At 31.5% G+C, this 18,900-nt stretch overlaps 1 protein-coding gene across 1 annotated transcript; it reads left to right on the forward strand.

The window, feature by feature from the left end:
• The first annotated feature begins 677 nt into the window (after window positions 1–677).
• On the forward strand, window positions 678–17,998 carry Osi17 (DUF1676 domain-containing protein Osi17). Its single transcript, XM_077431582.1, has 10 exons — window positions 678–781; window positions 6,004–6,841; window positions 8,326–8,550; window positions 11,602–11,858; window positions 12,038–12,165; window positions 12,869–13,069; window positions 13,138–13,225; window positions 14,673–14,798; window positions 15,687–15,877; window positions 17,845–17,998. The coding sequence occupies exons 2-10, from the start codon at window positions 6,118–6,120 to the stop codon at window positions 17,996–17,998; spliced, it is 2,094 nt and encodes a 697-aa protein (XP_077287708.1). The 5' UTR covers window positions 678–781; window positions 6,004–6,117.
• The last annotated feature ends 902 nt before the right edge of the window (window positions 17,999–18,900 follow it).

The raw sequence follows: 18,900 nt of genomic DNA on the forward strand, positions 1-18,900 counted from the left end.
ACTTTTTTTTTCGATTCAAATAAATTTAATAAAAAAACAAATGAATATTTACTATTAGATTCGCCATGTTTACGCTGTTTATATTACGAATACTGAGCGAAGCCGGGTTAAACTAGTATGTTATAAATATAATTTCGAAAGAGACTTTGTATGTAAGTATCATTGGTTGGGAACTTCATAAACAATACAAAGTTTCTATGACGACAATTAAATAGGTTGAATATTATATTTTTTTCGATTCAAATAAATTTAATAAAAAAACAAATGAATATTTACTATTAGATTCGCCATGTTTACGCTGTTTATATTACAAATACTGAGCGAAGCCGGGTAAAACAACTAGGACTTCATATAATACAATTACTTAGTAGTAGTACATATATTTTTCAAATATAAAAAAAACAAATGAATCAAGAAAATAATTTTCATTCATGCTATAAATATTTTCAATGTGGAGTCATTACAAGTAAAAGTATGCGCATGATCACATTTATAATTGCTTAGATATGTTTATTGAAGTTCAATATTTAAATTAAGTAAATTACATAGAAACCGAATCCAATTGACAGATACCTACAATTTTTTTATTCTATTTATAGTAAATTTCCTCGATTGGTAACCTCTACCATTGGAGACGTCAGCAACTTAAAAAGCGATTCTCTCGGTCCGTTGCTCTCATTCGTAGTGAGTTAAGTGCCGGGTGAGCACGTGCGGTGTTTTTCGCTATACAGTGTCGATCACACGATTCACGAGTCACGTGGTGATTACGCTGATTACACCTGTGAGAAAACAACACACCTTATCAAACCAACCCCCTTCCCCCACCCGGCCGTTCATCCCCCGACCCTTCTTCGGCCAACCCTCGCACTGAATATAGGATTTAAAGTGGTGGTTCACAGATTCAGTGAAAAGTTCTCAGTGCTCAAAGTTGTGATTGTTTTTATTTTCATTTACCGCTATCGATTTATATTAGTCGGCGGACGAATCTATTGCGGTTAATTGCATGTAAACCACCGAATTCAGTGCGAAATATTTCAATTTCCATTTATTTACATTCAATTACATACAATACGTGCATATATTTTTCAAACGTCAAATTTTATCAACTGTCGGCAATCATTCTTAATACATTTATTTATATAAAGAACGATCTATTTGATCATTTCAAATTCACCCCCGCATGTAAATGTAACTTTGAATAATTTATTTTAATTAGATCACAAATCTATACTCATATTGTTATATGATTCAGTATGTATTTATGCACATTACATATTTATTATTTGATTAATTAGCCAAGAAATTAGTTATAATTGCATTCAAATATTGAAGATAAATTCATTATCAAAACAATTACCAGTTTTCTATTTTTTAATTACAACTTTCTTTTGAGCATATTATTCTTTTTATGTGACATACTTGATTCCTTCGTTTTTTATACGACAAGTTTTTGTTATCTATCAAAAGAAAATGTCTGGATAGGTTTCAGTTGTTTGCTCTTTGTTGCCTTTTGAAAGCAAAAATAAATTTGTTCGTTGTAAGAATACATTATTTCTATGCTATTAAAAGTCATAGTATCATCACCAAGTCAGATAAAATCTGTAAATTACAACCTTAACCAGTTGCTCTAGATTTCAATGTCATCCAAATATTGCCGGAAGCCATGTCTGAATGTACATATAGCTTATACTTAATCTTCTATACGTACTTAGAATGTTTTTCAACCGTACTAGAATTCCAATAAAAAAGCCCTTAGCTGATTGTAATGACCTATAGATATTGTAATTGCATTTGAAACGAGTCTATTTTTTTAATTGTAAAACCCACGTACCGTAAAGTCTTGATTTTCATTCGGCTTCAGCATATTATTAACCTAAAATTTTTATAATTTATTGCCTTCATTTTGTGTAGTAAATTATACGTATGTATACATATTTGTGGTGCATTTTCCGATGAAAGGTTGACCCGGATGCGGTCAAAGCTTGTCGAAGATATGTAAAATGAGTTTTATTTGCTCAAATGAAAGTTTATTATGATTTACCATAGAAACACATACTGATATATTGACGTCCATCGTTTTTGACATTCAATTAGCATAGCATTAACAAAACTGTTTACCGTATTGAGCTCTAGTGAATAGATATTCTAAGCCGCCTAATTTTGTACTAGAAATATTATCCGAGTTTTGTTCTTATTTTACCATCAACCGTTCTTTGAAAATGCAGTTCGAGCGATCTTAATTAAAAATTAATACATTTTCGGTTCGACCTGAACTTCCTTTCGCTGCTCGTTGAGATTATTCCGCTTTCATTTGTATTTTTCGATCGTCGAGATATTTTTTTCCCCCATTTTACTTCTCGTGATCCACTTTTAAGAAACGAGCTACAAGTAAGTCGCTTTCCGACATATTATGCTCAAATTTACCACCTGTCATAAATTGTATAATTGTGTTTGGAAATTGGGAGTTTCCCATTACAAAAATTAGTTCATCCATTAAATAATGATCTTCGGATCTAAATCGAAAAAGCAAGAATAAAATTTTAAAGTTTGAACAAAATATGAAGAACATGTTAGCATGTAGAACAAAACCGATTATCTATATTATATGACATGATGGCCGAGTAATATCTGTCGTAAGCTAATGATTCAATAAAATTTCATCAGATTATAATTGTGTATTTTCTATTTTATTTATTCAGACCTTCATTACATGCGAACATACACTCAGAGCTACGTATTTCTAATATTTGTTTTTCGAATGTTTGAGAAAGTCTGGTGTAGAATATAAGCTTAATGGGCCACTGTTCGAAGAAGAGTATCTTACGAAAAGTTTTCATATGTACTATATATTATATGTATGTATTCATAATAGATTGAGATCTTTGTATGTGATGAGTCAGGGTTTCTCAAATTAATCATTACTAATTTATTTGATACGTTATTTGTTAAATTCAAGTTTTCTCATCAGAGGACATGCAAGACTGAACGATTTTTAAATATTCGATTTTTCACGTACGGAAATATTGGATTTTTCACTAGAGGGAGCGCTAAGTTTCTGGATTTCACGAAAGGGAACGGCGTTCCTATGCGCTTCCGTCCATTTCAAGCCCCGGTTCACAAACTAAACTCAAATTTAGTATATATGTATATTGCATAAGTAAAAAAAGTTGGTTTCAAACATCACTCTTCCTTTTTGAATTGAAATAAATTGATCTTACGTGAAATTGTTTCATGCAAGTACTATCCAAAATGCCTTTACTAGTTTTAAAAGAAAATCAACGGTAACTTAAGTTTAATAGTGATTGTTTAAATGCAGATCATATTCAAGTTTTGGAACTTCAAAAATACTATCAACAAACAAATCTTCTAAAACTTCTTTGTACCCTTGTAAATCATTGTATAGAAAATTGGTAAATTTTTGCATTTTCTTGAACGCTAACTGTATTTAAAAATCGAATTAAATTCTTGTAACGTTGATAACATTTCGTTGTGGTTTTCGTTTTTTGCCGTGACAGATTCCTAGAAATAGCTTTCAAATATGAATGAATTTGTGAAATTCATTTTCCACGAATTGAAAGCGAAGCCTTTATTTGTATCGCTTATTTTCTCGCTGAATTCGTCGCAAAAAAAAAAAATAAAATCGCAAGTGCCACAAATAGCGTGTATGTATATATTTGAACGCATACCCACTCAGTCCACAATGCTCGGATTCTGCACCGATCCGATCAACTAAACCCAACGAAAGCGTGAAATTGTTCTAGCACAGCCAAATTGTTAATAATATATGAAGTTAAAATATATGTCGATTAGCTGAAATTGTCCAAATCCGCTCGAATTCGGCGGATATTCATATTGATCGTAAATATTTATCATTTATTTCAAATTGAGCGTGAAAAAAATCGTTGAACTTGTTTCGCATTTCATTAACCACCGGTCGTAATAAATAACGAAACATATTCACCCGGTTTTGGATTAAATATATAGGTACATACTTGTATGAGATGCGCTCGGAGTGCAAATGCATCGACTGCACCGTACGGGCCGCGGTGCATAACCTAAAAACACAAATAAGTCGAAGCTGTTATGTGCAAGTCCGAGTCGCAACACCTGTTTGATCACTTGGATGTTGAATAAACTTATGCATATATCCACGTCGCATTTGCATATTATACTTGGCCGAATATACTATGTAGCCGGAAAATTGACTCCGGACTATGGACCGTTTGGTCTAATATCGATTTTCATTCGTGTCATGCAAGTATCTCGCGCAGTTTCGCATTTTTGGTCGTAGAAATCAAATATTATGTGAATATAAAATCAATGTTGTTGTGTATTTATTTATACACTTTCCAATTTAACTGTTGTAGTGAAAAAATTTGGAAATCTTCGAGATGTATAGGTAGGTATATTTGTATGAACATAACTTGTCTTCAACGGTCGGTCACGCTGTTTATTAAATTTATGTTTTTATAAAGTTATAATATAAAAGCAATCTAACTATAAATCTACTAAATGTATTAATGTATTATATTTTAAACATATGTACATACATGAAAACTTACACGACAATTTTAGTACAAATTAATTAAAAGTGCATATTTTTTATTTTTGATCGAGACATTTTTTTAAACCAAGAAATTTTTTGCGTGGTATATATATATTTTTTGCGGAATAGAATTTCTATTTTTATTATATGCTTTAATATTAATTATGAATAAAAAACTTTTACACTTTATTATAAAATTCGTATCCCTAGTTCAGGTTATTTGAATTTTGAATTGATGTCTTCGAGGATTTAATTTCTAATTTCTGATGTTTCCAACTTGAACGATTTTAACAAGATCGACTTTTTCCAACGTATATAATTATTAATAATAAAAGTATATATATGAGAGATAATAAGAACCTATAATGCAAATTTTATAAGTTATAGTGTGAAAACGAAAAAGTTATAGGCGTTTAAGCAATTAAAGTCTGACAAAACGAGAGAGTGGTGGAAAGGCAAATACTATATAAGGCTATTTACCATAAGACGTCAAGATGGTCAAAATTGTAGCATTTTCAAACGTGTATATTACGATTATTTTCACCATCGTACTGGCGGAATTGATTTGAATATCAATTGTTGACCAAACTGCGCAAAATGGCAAAGTTTTAAAACGATCGGAAGAATGTTGGATATATGTAATATAATATGTTGTCAGACCAATGAGCGAAGTGAAATATAGAAGAGCTTTGTAATTGTAAAATTAATAGTGGTTTTCAAAATATGAAAAAATGAAGGAATTAAAAAAGTCCATTAATAATTGACGTATAACCCAATTTATTGAATTATTGTTAATGAAATAAGTATAAAAAAAGTAAGTACATTAATATTGTATGTGTATGAATTTAATATGCAAATAAATCAATGCGATGCGAAATAAGAGTAAAATGAGAATAAAAAAGTATGAGACAGAAGAAACAATCGGCTTTGGCCACAAAACATCAAAATACCTGCAATTTAACGATTATATTTATAATGTAATGTAAAATCATGATTTTTATAAAGATAATATTAAATTTAAATTTACTAGTGGATTTACTTCAGTAAAATTGGAGACTCAAGTTAACACATACGGTAATACTATCAATTAAAGAAAATAATAAAAAGGAGTCGGAGTTGGTTGATTTCGACTCCACAGCCCTGGTTATGAACTAAAATTTGAGTAAATATTATATTTATGAGAATCTATTCGTTAAATATATTTTTCGCTGTATCAAAATGTATTTTATACAACTTACATATATAACAAAATAGTAGTTAATAAAGTATAATAAAGTACGGTGAGATAGTATATCATATTTAGCAGTCTTTTGTTGAAAACTGTAGAATTGCACAGTAAACAAACTTGTTATGATATGTATATATGTATATTTAAAAGTATAGAACAGGGAACTGTGAATGGTTTGAATGTTATGTTAGTCTATCGTCGGAAATTTAACTCTTTTGTATGTTTGCAGTTGGTGAAATTCGACCGAAACATCAGCATGTCATCGGAGATTTTTTGCATCCGCAAAAATTCGATCGCAATAAAAGAAGCGTAAGGCGCAAGACCACAAGAAGAATTGGCGGAAATGGTGACGAATAATGTGCAAAACATAATAAAAATGGCCGTCAACCATAAAAAACTTAATCGGTTATCGTTCACGAGTGATCCGAACAAGAGTTCGGGCTTGAGCGACAGTAGTAAAATCAGTGATAACAGTGCACCATGCTCAAGTCGAACGACGAAAAAGAACAGAAGCATTCTCAGCAATATAAATTCAAACATGTTTGCAATGTTGTTGCAAAGGACTACATTCACTCTATTGCTAATCGTGTTGTGGAACTGTTCGGTCAGCGCCGCGGAACTAATGAACTCATCTTCCGATCCGACATTAGTCGAAACTGTGTCGAACAAAGTGTTTTCAGTGAATGCTGAGGATGTCACAGTTCGCTCTAGTCCAATTTACATACCGTTGACGGAGTCAGGACCGACCGAGAGGTCATTCGTCAACAACATAGTCAAAGAAATAAACTCGAAGCACTCCAACCGAACGTATAACACTGGCAATACGTTATGGGATGGTTTCCTGAACGAGTGTGGGCCAAATCCGTCTCTGAGCTGTATCCAGAAGAACGTATACACGTATCTAGATGAAAGCTTGAGATTTGACGGAGATGTCAATGTTACAGAAGGACTCCGATTTAAAAAGAACAAGGTAGCCCATTGGAAGTATACGGAAAAGGCAAATGAAAAGTCGAATGTTATGGATAACGAAGTAGATAGTGATGAAAAGGAGCAAGCTAGATTCTCAGGTATGTCTTGTACTACATAAGTATAGTAATTTAATAGTGGAATAAAAGGCACTTGAACACCTTAAGTACTATTGATATTTTAATTACATGCATACGTAAAATTGAATATATGTATATACAAAGTTATGAGATCATCAAATCAATATATGTAATAAAATGTAATAGATTTTTTTAACTGGTAAAGAATGTTATATATTTAAAATAATCATATATTTGAGATACTAATTTAAGATCAAACAATATTCAAATTTTTTGTGTTCAAATATATGTACGTGATTGATGCATTGAAACTTTTTTTTTTTTTTCGTATACAATTTTGTTAGGAAGAAATCATCGTGGTTATTTTTTATGGTGATTAACGGAAGTACAGGAACATCAATAACAATCATCATACGTTGGTTTTCAATAACGATCAATTGTTTTCAGGTCAGGGTCATTTTATCGAGCGTTGATCTTTCCGAGTCGTAAAAACGAACGAAATTGTTTAAGTAAACTTTTGTCGATAAATACCACTGTTTCGACTTTCACCAAACAATCTATGCACATTGAACTTATGCTGTTCAAATTTTTACCGTTACATTTATCACACCTCTCACATATCTACGATGATGATTTTTCCCATTCATGTCGTTTTCAATTTGAACACGTGAAATTATGATTTTTTTAATGTCAGTTTATGTTCTTATGCACATACGTATGTAATGAGGAAAAAGGATATTATTATACTCTAATGCAAACTGCGTATTTGTGTCAGTTAACGTTACACAGCCAAATAATTTAGCACTTTAAAAACCTCTCCTAAGCTTAACCTACGCCGAAACAAGGCTAACGATGCACGTACTAAAATATCTGTTTCTGAAATCGAATATCATTAGCACATTTTCCGTGGAAATCGACGATTTGAACCTACTTGTGACATGTCAAAGTATTTGTACCATAAAAATTTCTGCAGTTTCATTTATATTTTAATGATATTCTGTGAATGAAGAAATTCTTTCTAAGTAAACCACGGTGAGTGTTTAATCAAAGAAACTGGAATCTTTCTAATGAATTTATTACGGTTCACAGGCGACCGCACAATTAACTTGCCTTTCCAGGACTAGTGTTTTAATATTTTCATGATTACATACTTTTTACATCGCTCACGTACCAGAGTGTGTTACTAGGTTGTATATATCATAACTAATGAAATTTATCTCATCATTAAATCCAATGATGCAGAGCACGCGATTCGTATTAGTGTAAAGCTTTGATTAATGCGCAAACGGAAAAAAAAACAATTGATTTAATTTTTAACATACGTATGTATGTCTGTAAGTTGCAGAATTAAAAAGAAAAAATGATACAAAATCTAATTTATTTAAGCATCACTCATTTTTTCATCGTACATTGAAATGCCATCAAAATTTTTGAGCGCATGTATTTTTTCCTGTACCGCATTTGAATTCGCAAACAGGTATTTACACTTCTTTTTTTCAACACAGAATCCCCAATCGAAGAAGTCACGGACGCTCTGTACGACAAAGGTGTCGGTTTTATGATGACCCATGATGTAGAGCTGAAGTTACCCGATATGCTATTCGACGGAGCCGTTTTGAAGATATCTCCGAGATCTCTCGAGGGCAGTGGTGCACTGGTGCATTTGGATCTGCAACCTAGAACAGAAGTCAATGAAAACGGCCAGGGAAGAATATTTTTCAAAAAAATCAGTAAGTGCAACACATATGTACATTCATTCATACATACATATATCACACTACATACATATATCACAAGATAACTCATCAGCGCGGCGGCGTACAATTGAAAATAATGACAATGGTGTCTTACCTAATAAACTTTTTTCCATTTGTTGTTAGCAGTGTTTGCATTTCATCTGACGTAATTCACATTTCCCATAGGTGTACTTCCGAGATTCTCATTTTACGTGCATAAATTATATCACATCGTAAAACACTACATTCTCACAGCTTACTATTGCAAAACAATGCCTGAAATAGCACGCTAGATGTCGACTCTCATAGCTAGAGAAAATGGATCATCTTTCAATGAATAATTTTTTTATCGTTTATTTAAAATCTTAACCTGACGTAAAAAGATTTTCTGCGTGTAACATATAAGCTTGAATATAATATGTAAAATACACAAGGGAAAATAATAGTGTGCCATGGATTGCAAGTGCAATTTAACACGGTTCCGATGCATACCAGTGTAAATATCTGTTGAACCGATCTTATTTAGAAACATTGTAAATTAAATTTTAAAGAAAACTTTGGTCAGTTATTAATTATGGTTAGTTAGAAATTTTCAAATTAAATGATCAGTTACTATACGTATACGAATTTGGTGAGTTAATTTATCAGTGTGTTAAGTATTTAATTTACAGACTGATAAATTTGATTCATCAAAATGTCCGTTTTATAAAATTAGTAAATCAATTACGTGTTTTTGTCTTTAAAAGTTCATTGAATTTTGCGTAATTGTAAAAAAGAAATTTCATTATTCGAATCACTAATCAAGTTTCAAAATAAACTGAACATTTAATTAAATTGCTAACCGTTAAATATAAAATACTGAACGATCGATATATGTATGCAATTGAGTATTGTAACTATTTGATCCAATATGATCCAAATGTTCTGATTGTTTATTTTTTTTACTGACCATTTATTACAATAGCTAGCCAGTAAAATTTATTGTGACTAAATAAATAGAGAGCAAATTAAATAGCTTATAAAACAAACGATTGATTTTCCACAAGTTTTCATAAGTATAATTAAATGTTGACACACACTTGTCAGTTTATTAAGCATCTTACGATATTCACATCCTAGTATGCATCACGCTAACCTAAAAAAGATAAAGTAGTTCTAATCTTTTTATGTTGCACGTTGAAAAACAAAAAAATATGTATCTTTATAATCATCTCTGACCCCAAAATTTCACATTGAAATTCAAAGAATTACTTTGGGTCAACGTATCTCCATGTCTGACGTCCGAGTGCCAATCCATGATCTTTTTTTGCGATGATCATTATGCAGTTGACAATAGATCAATGGGTGTTTTTTTTTTCAACTTCGTTATCCTAGAGACCTAGAGAGTTGTTATGATATCGACGTTTAAAAACGAAGATCGACCAGTCTTCGTCGGGACTTCTTTTCGACTCGACTGCATCCGGCCGATTTACCCACTTACTGGCCGAATACTAATTGCCGTTAATAATTCAAGCAATGGCCCTTTTCAGCGACAGGACCAAGAACATGTCCTGTCGCTGTTTACCCACTACTGGTTGGGTGACCTTCCACAACAGGTTTGCTCACGTACGCCCACGCGATGATTCAGAAGAAGAAAGTCTAACGTTACCTTTACGTCTACAACATTGACTCTAACAAATTCATTACGTCAAAACCATGTCGTTGAACTCACGCCGGACACTTAGGTGGTTTGTTAGCTTAATGTCGAATTTGAAAAGTAAAATAATATGCTTCCTATCAATTCAACGTTCGTAATAACAGCTGATTGACTCATTGAGTAATTGTGTAGGTATCCAAATACAGATAAATTATGTGTCTCAGTTTACAAGTTTACAAATACTATAAAGTGATATGTGGGTAAGTACATATGTAACACATCGTATTTATTCAGACTTGACCCGATTATGTATGTACCAATGGATTAAGGTTTTCGTATTAAAAACAAGTTTAAATGAATACTTTCATCACATTTATAAAGTTTCACACTTTCACTGTCGTGAAAATTTATATGATACGCTCTTCAATGTATTATACGGTCCTGGAAATTATATTCGGCTAGTGTTTTTCTGTTATAAAAAAAGGACGGATTTCTTTTTAAGATGAATACAAAGTCGTATACATTTACAATTTGTGTGGAATCATTTCAACTGTTAAGTCAGACAAACTTGTATTATTATACATACATACATATGTATATAATATAATATTATACAATGCTTATCCAAAATTTATGATCCTATAAATGTAAAGTAATATAAAAAAACTTGTTTTATAATTAGTTAAAGTTTATACGTATTCATTATAGTTGTAATAGACGACTTTTCTTTTTCAAGATAAAGAATACCTACTATTTAAAGATAAAATATAGATATCAAAAATTTTAAAGCTGTTTTTTTTTAGTTAATTTGGGATGTATGTATGTACATATATTATGTATCTGTCGTTCGTTTTTCTTTTCAGTTCAGTCAATTCCAATAGTCAATTGATCTGTAATTTTGCATACTTATACATTTTTTCTTAAGAATTCGCTTGACATTGATACAATTAGATATTAAAAACGGTTCCAAACCGATCAAAATAAAAATTATAACACGCTATATTAATACTAAATTATGATCAGTTATGAATTTAAAGTTTTACCTGACAGATGTAATATATTTCTTCGACACGGATTAAAATATTTACCTGCGACATTTAGATGACTGTCTCTTTCCATAACATAAATTATTTTATTTAATATATTTGGCACGTCTTGAATAAAGGTCGTTTTTACGGTTAAGATGAGTTGATTACCCAGTCCGTATACCCATAAATTCCACCTTAAAACCAGTTTGACCTCGTTTTTGGCGAAATCGGGAACTTTGGACTATAATAGAAACTGAGACATTGTCGCCTACTAGTTTAAATTTTATAACTGGCCATTAACTATGTAAATTGAATTACGCATTGATACGTTGAAACAATGATAATTCACTTTCTAACCGATCCTACTTTCTTTAATTGCAGAAAAATACATAAAGAACAAACTTTTACTCGGACTACTGGCGATCGTCCTGGTGATCAAGTTGATAAAGCTCAAGTTGTTCTTCTTCCTTCCGCTAATTTTGGGGGTGCACAATGCGAAGAAACTGTTTTTGAAACTCGTACTGTTCGTATTTCCGGCTCTGAGTCACATATTCAAGCTGTGCTCGTGGTATCATGACAATTACCATCAGACTAAATACCACCACCATCATCATCAGATATCTCATTTACATCATTCGGTGAGTTTAATTCGTTTGAAATTGCATATGAACTCATTATATTTACAGTACGTATTCTGGATTATCCGATGTTTATATTTACCTCGATGAAGATGTAACATTTTAATCTATAATTCAGCCCAATTACGTGAGACACAATATATTAAATTAAATACAACAATGTATTTCTCTGTTTCTAGGCGCCCCCACATGCTGGCTATCCGCCAGCGCATAGTGTTGAGTTCCATGGCGGATATCCTCCATCATCAAACTCGTTCCAACATGAACAGCCTGCGTGGGAATTATCCGGACCTGGATTGGGTCCTGAGTAAGTTTATAAATATTTTTTTCTATTTTACTTTTGAATACAACTGGAAAAAGCTCAATTTTTCAATATTTGAATAATGTGATGAAAAACGTTGGGAAACTTCAACGAGTGGGTAATATCGCAACCCAAACTTATTGCTGTGAATGAGTAGCTGTAAACTAAAATTTGAAAACAACATTTGATATGTAACAATACGGTCTGCTTCATCTTGTATTTTAGTTCTTATAATTATAGCGTTTTATCACGAGATAACTTATTTTTAAGAGAGAGCACGAGCCACAACAAGGGACGCGTGTCTTCCTAAAGACATTTACGCTCGGTTGAATATCGTCGCATTTAAGTCACGTGAAAAGATTTAGTAGTTAAGTATACGGTGAAAGGCATTCCAAGAAGTGAAAAACGGTTTTTTAAGGCATTATACACATGTTAAAAATAAAAAATAATTAATTAAAGGCCAGTAGTAGTGGATCGAAGTTGATAAGACGAGACTGAAAACATATGGCGTTCATAAGCATTTATAAAACACGTTGAACATCATGATATGCCGTTAATAGCCTAGATTGTTTCTGTGACAGGATGACTCTATCGACGATAGTTCACAATCCAATGTATCAACGATCATAATTAAATCAACTGTCATTGTAAATCTTCCGCGCTGAAACCGACTGATCAGAATGCACATAAATTTGAAATATAATTACAGATTCCTCGGCGGAGACATTCACAGGAACGCCGTTGAATTTAGCCCGAAGCCCGAAGACGCAAATATGATAAATGCTTGGGGTCTAGGACCACCTGGACCCGGAACGGTTCAAGCGAATCAAGCTTTTACGAAACCGTACAGCGGCTATTACGATGACCAGAGACACGTTAGAGCGGCTGCTACTTCAGAAGCTCCAATAAGGTAAAACTTTACTGTAATTACTATTAATCATGTTGAATTTTAGTTAAATATGTATATTTTAATTTCAGAACTAAACCTATAACACCGCAAGGACCTCCGTTTGGTGGATTAATGACGCAAAAGCAAGTCAACGCTCAAATAGAAAAAGAAGTTTTGGTAATTTTTTTTAATAATCCAACGTAACCTAAATCCTTCATATCATTATGGACTTATATACAATACGTGTAGAAATTTTCTATGCTATTTTTTTCATATTTGTGAAGGTTTTGAAGATGTGTCGCTTAGTCTTGGCGGCGACATCATAATAAAATGCAACAAATTAAGTCTTATAATAGCACACGTCACGTATGCTGATATTTGAATGAACGTCACAAATGTCATTCTGAATATAAATGTCACCGTTTTATTGTAGTAAATATGCTCTATTTATCCCGAAATAACGAGAGTGTGCACATTGTTTCGGAGACGTGGTAAGACGTCTTGAAATGTGCTCGTGATTCGCTTCCACCTACATAATTCTACATGTATGTATGTACATATATACAGGTGTATAGAACGGAAGTAATTTTCGGAGATTGACAAAAATTTGTGCCAGCATTTCATGATCATGGCATACCTAATTTATCACAGCATAAATTTTCTCGTTTTGGTTATTTAATTTCTTGCGCAAGTAGAAGTATCAAACCGGATTCAAGATCGAGGCCTTTGCTGACTGACATGTTTGACTACTTGCACTTCACGACACGGAGCTTTGAAACCCGGAAATTCCACGCCACCTATATAGAATACTTCCTTTTATAGATTTTGACAAATTTACTCATTTTTCATTTTGCTGCGTGCTGAACTGGTTATTTTTCCGTGGAACGTATCCTCATTTTTCGTGCCCATATGCTGAAATATCGTTTGACCTAGTCGCGTGACTTGACATCACGAAACTGACAACAAGCGCATCAAACAATGCCGATGATAAAAAGCAGAAAATTCATAGTGATTTGAATTATTGCGAGAATCAGAAACTGCGTTGGCTTGTTCAACAGGTTTGATGACCGGGTCATCCGACTCAAGAATGCTTACACAATGCGGCTTATCCGTTCGTATTATTTTATCTAAATCAAATCAAACAATAATTTCGTATATGTACACACGTATGTATGTGTGTAAGTCTGTATTTGAAAACCTCTGCAGTTGAAAATTCGAATGACTTTTCAAATTGTTGTAAACTTTCTATGTATAATTACATATAATTTTAATTGCTCACACATGATAAACAGTAAAAGTGTATCTATGAAAATAATAATAAAAGTAAAATTATCGTGTGTATCAGTTAACAGAAATCGGCATAAAATTACCATTTCAACACTAACTGAGAGTTTGCTGGCGTATTTTCTGCGCTCTGGTTCCGTTGAAGAGATTCACTCATTTTTGATGCTATTAGTAAGTAGCATTATTTGTATATTTATATAGACACCGGTTTTCGAGATGCTGCGACACCCAAATACAATTCTATTTGAACGGCGAAAACCACCGTATAAGTGTGACACACTGTCTACATTTTTATTTATATTTTAGAAGCGATAGTAATTTTTATGCTAATCTTTTTCAGCTGAGAGCAGCTCAGAGACAAGAACAGCTGAGACAGGTACAAATTCAACAACAGCAGGCACAGGAAATCCTGAGACAACAAGCAGAACAAAAAATAGCACTTCAGCAACAATTAGTTCAGTCACAGGTACATGTAATGTCATTCTGTTACAATACAATACAGTGAATTTACATATATGCTACATATTCTACTTCTGCCTACTTTCTAAATGCAACTCTTCTTACAATCTAAAGTTTTCAAACGATATTTTTAAATCTAAGTGAATAGGATCGTTATTTGCAAATTTTAAAACTGAAATTAATCGCGCTAAAGCAAGTGATGCATTTAAAAAATGTTGCAGAATATTATTACATATAAGAGAAATTTCATATCGAGCTCGTTCAAGTAAAACTTGCATACATTAAACTTGTATTGTAATTACGTCCAACATCTCACGTTCGTCATTTCACGCTTATTAACACACATTTTTCCAATTTTTTTTTTACTTTTACCATTGGAAAAGATTTAAAAAAGTCACAATGTGGTTTCGCAGTATGCCAGATTTTATAATTTAATAAGTACCGTATGTAAATAATTGTCACATACGATTGAGACATACAGAGCATAAAATTACTTTTACAAAGTATGCATTATGTAAAGAGTAATCGTGATCAACGTTATTTAACTGCTCACAAATTAAAGTCGCTCACTTTTAAACGGTTTTTAACAGTTAAATTGTAATTAGTTTAACTTGAGTGCTCAACATAGGATTAATGTATGTGTCTTATGCTTTTTGTTGTTGACTAACGTGGGGCTACTTAAGAAGGTAAATACGTGTGAGAATTTTAGCTTTTTTCTTTTATGTTTTGACTTATTTTTAACAAAGATGAACAGAGGAAGTGTGCAGTACACATATATGTATGTACAAAACTATTAACAGTATTTGGTAAGTCGACCGTTACAGTCAACGATGATTGCTATCGCTTTAACGTTATGTTTCGCACAAATCAACTTTTTCTCCTCTTTTTTTTTCAGATACATAAGAATGAAATAATAACGCCTGTGTTCGATCCATTTTATACGCCAATACTTGGGAAAGTCGATCAAGTCTTTGCCGGATTGTCATTCAACGATGAACCATGTCGGGAGAGATTAATTTGTTCAATGTACAAAAATCCATTGAAGTTTTCGCCGCACAGCAATCTGATTTCAAACGAACTGAGCAGGTGTGTGTATTGTATTTATCAATAAGACCAAAGATTTCCATTTGTATATATTTTTTTCGATCAATGTGGCTTACGTGAATGTTAAATGAAAAACGCAAACATGACTAGAGAAATGAATATCTTGATTATGGAAATATTAATCACTTTCGTGTGCTCGGTAAACCGATACCAACGGAAATCGAATATCTCCGACACGTCACATTTGAAAATTCATTAGCGCGACGTTCATGAATGTGAAAATATCGGTCAGTAGAGTGGATTCCAAATCGGTGTGCATTTCACTTAGTCAGACTGTACTACCGAAATTCTAGGTTAAGTTTTGATGAAGAGTAGTAAAGGTTAAGACATTTGTAGTCCTTGAAACAGTGGAATTTCGTAGGTGTGAAAAAATGAAGCTCTCTTTGTCTGGTTAAGATATTGTAGATAACAATGAAAGATATTACATATACAATTAGTTTGTAATCTCAAACTTGTATTCAATTCAACACAATGCCCGTGATGCAATTGTTAAAATACTCTTTAGCAATACAACTCCTCCCATACATGTGAAAGACACGAGTTCAAACTACTATGTATGTACATACATATAATACATATAGCATTACTATTATAATGTATGTATTTTAAACAATAATATGCTTATTAAGTGATTAAAGTCAAGTGCCAGGTGTATGTACATATGTATGTATAATCAAGTGCAGATTACCTAAACACAATCTGCTGTAGATCGTCGACTTTAGAGAGTCTTTAATTAATATTATGTATTAGATATATAATGAGCATTTATAAGAATTGTAAATAGGTTTTTGAGCTCTTTTACCTATTATGCTGTAAATTAAAATTAGAATACTATTATATAATACTACGATTACTAAAAAAATTAAATTAAAATTATAAAATAGAAAATGATCAGTAGATCAGTAGCTATTAAAATAGACATAAGATGTATTGTGAACATAATTTAGTAATAAAACGCATTTAAAAATTAAAATCAAATAATCAAGTGAAAAGGTGATCGTTAGAGACGCGTATTTTGGGCATTTATTTTTGTCAATTTTAGCATTTTCATTTTTCATTTTAGCGTTTTACGGCATTAAAAATGTTCAATTTTAGCATCTATTTTTATGAAGAATTTAATTTTAAATAATAAAAAATTTCAATGAATTTTAATAAAATTTATATACAATTTAAAGACAAACACAACAATTAAAAAAATAATAGAAAAATTCAAAAATGTTTTGGAATTAAAATTTCAATGAAAAAAACATGAATATAAAAATATAATACCAATTAAAATGTATTAAAACTCAACATGGAGCATATTTTTACAGATTATTTTTTGAGATTTATGCGACGATCGGTAACAATTACATATATTGTATTTACTAAAATGCCTTTCAGCATCCACACTTTTGTCTACTATTTACAGTAGTAGACAAAAGCAGTTGCTTGGTTTCGACAGGAAAAACACCGTCTATGGTAAACTGCAAGCTCTGTTTTATCACCTAAATTTATTTACATAATAAATAGGCAAAGGGATAGGAAGACCCTTCTAAATTGTCTATTAATTTTATAAATTTTATGCAAATTTCACGCTTGTTTGTTATTTTAGCATCTATTCGCATATTTTACGAATTTCAAATTTCGTCTTTTGACCGATTCAAAACGACGTCAGTTAATCTTGTCAAGCTACATATTATTATGAAAATTTAGCATTTTGGTTCTCGAAACATTTTAGTTTATTTTCTAAATTATTTATTATGTTATCTATAATATATAGAGAGTAAAGATACACCGATGGTTAGTTCAAAATAAAATTCTTTGCTTGGAAAAAATATAATAGGAATTTCGTAATCGAGTTTGTTAGTATCAAAATTGGTTTTATATTTTCGTTTAATTTAATATTTATTTCTGTAATTTTCCAATGTCTTATATAATTAACACGAATCTTATAATGCTTATTTCAGAGATGCGAGTGAATTACAAAAACCAACGCCGGGAAGTCCGGCAGCCATAAGATTTTACAGATATGTTCAGGCCGCCAGAGACGGTCAAGATAAAAAAGACTGCTTAGCACTTTATTCTCAATGTTCAATCAATACAGAACTGAGAAAGAAGTAATTTAAATTACTGATTGTCATTAAACTGGACGATGACCATGCTGATTAAGCTGTAACTTCTCAACGCGTACTATTTATGTGTTAATTGTACTCAGATTTTGAATGTTGTCATTCGAGGATAAGCATACTCGTGTGTAATAATAATCCAATTTATTTATTTGAAAATATGGTGAAACAATATTATTACTTTGAAGTGTTGTTTAAAAATTAAATAGGGTTCTATTGTTTATTTATATTATTTCTTGTCATAAGTGCCAAGCACACAATAATAATATTAAACGTATGTTAGTTAACCTCAATTGCATTTACTAACTAAAATAATTATTTATTCCTCATTAATATATCTTTATGTTATTTATTTTTATTGTAAATAATTTTTCGTGTTTGATATGAGCAATTAAATAGTCAAGTATAATAACACAAAGCGCTTAATTTAAAAGACACATGTATGTATGTACTAACATATTTATTTTGAGCAATTATTATTAAATACTGTAGGGGGGTATTAGTTTATAAATGATTTATTTATTTTGTAAATGTTTATTTTTTTGTTTGTTTATGAAAACGTATATTAGCCCCAAGAATTATTTTATGTATGTGTGTATGACAATGACTGAATACGTTTTCTATATTTATTAAGTGGATTGTTTTCAGTACATTCTTATCAATTTTGGTGGATTTGGTATTTTGGGAAAATCTTTTGTAAATATTTTTATCTATTTTTGTTTCAAACTATGTATATGTACTTCAAACTTAAATTGTGTATATCACCGGTTAACGCGAAATCAATGTATAGTTGTAATGTAATATATAATATAATTATTTATTAATAATTTATGAAACTGTAATTTTGTTTAGCAGTAAAAAATACCAATGGTTTTTTGAGAAATTCCCATACTCTTA

This window comes from Arctopsyche grandis, chromosome 5 (genome assembly GCF_051622035.1).
Source record: "Arctopsyche grandis isolate Sample6627 chromosome 5, ASM5162203v2, whole genome shotgun sequence".
Taxonomy (NCBI): Eukaryota; Metazoa; Arthropoda; class Insecta; order Trichoptera; family Hydropsychidae; genus Arctopsyche; species Arctopsyche grandis.

Excerpts from the sequence above, each read along its gene's own strand:
- Osi17 (XM_077431582.1), top strand. The coding sequence starts at position 6,118 with ATGGTGACGAATAATGTGCAAAACATAATAAAAATGGCCGTCAACCAT. Across the intron at positions 11,859-12,037 it reads TATCTCATTTACATCATTCG|GCGCCCCCACATGCTGGCTA; the intron begins GTGAGTTTAATT and ends CTCTGTTTCTAG. Across the intron at positions 13,070-13,137 it reads ACTTCAGAAGCTCCAATAAG|AACTAAACCTATAACACCGC; the intron begins GTAAAACTTTAC and ends TTTTAATTTCAG.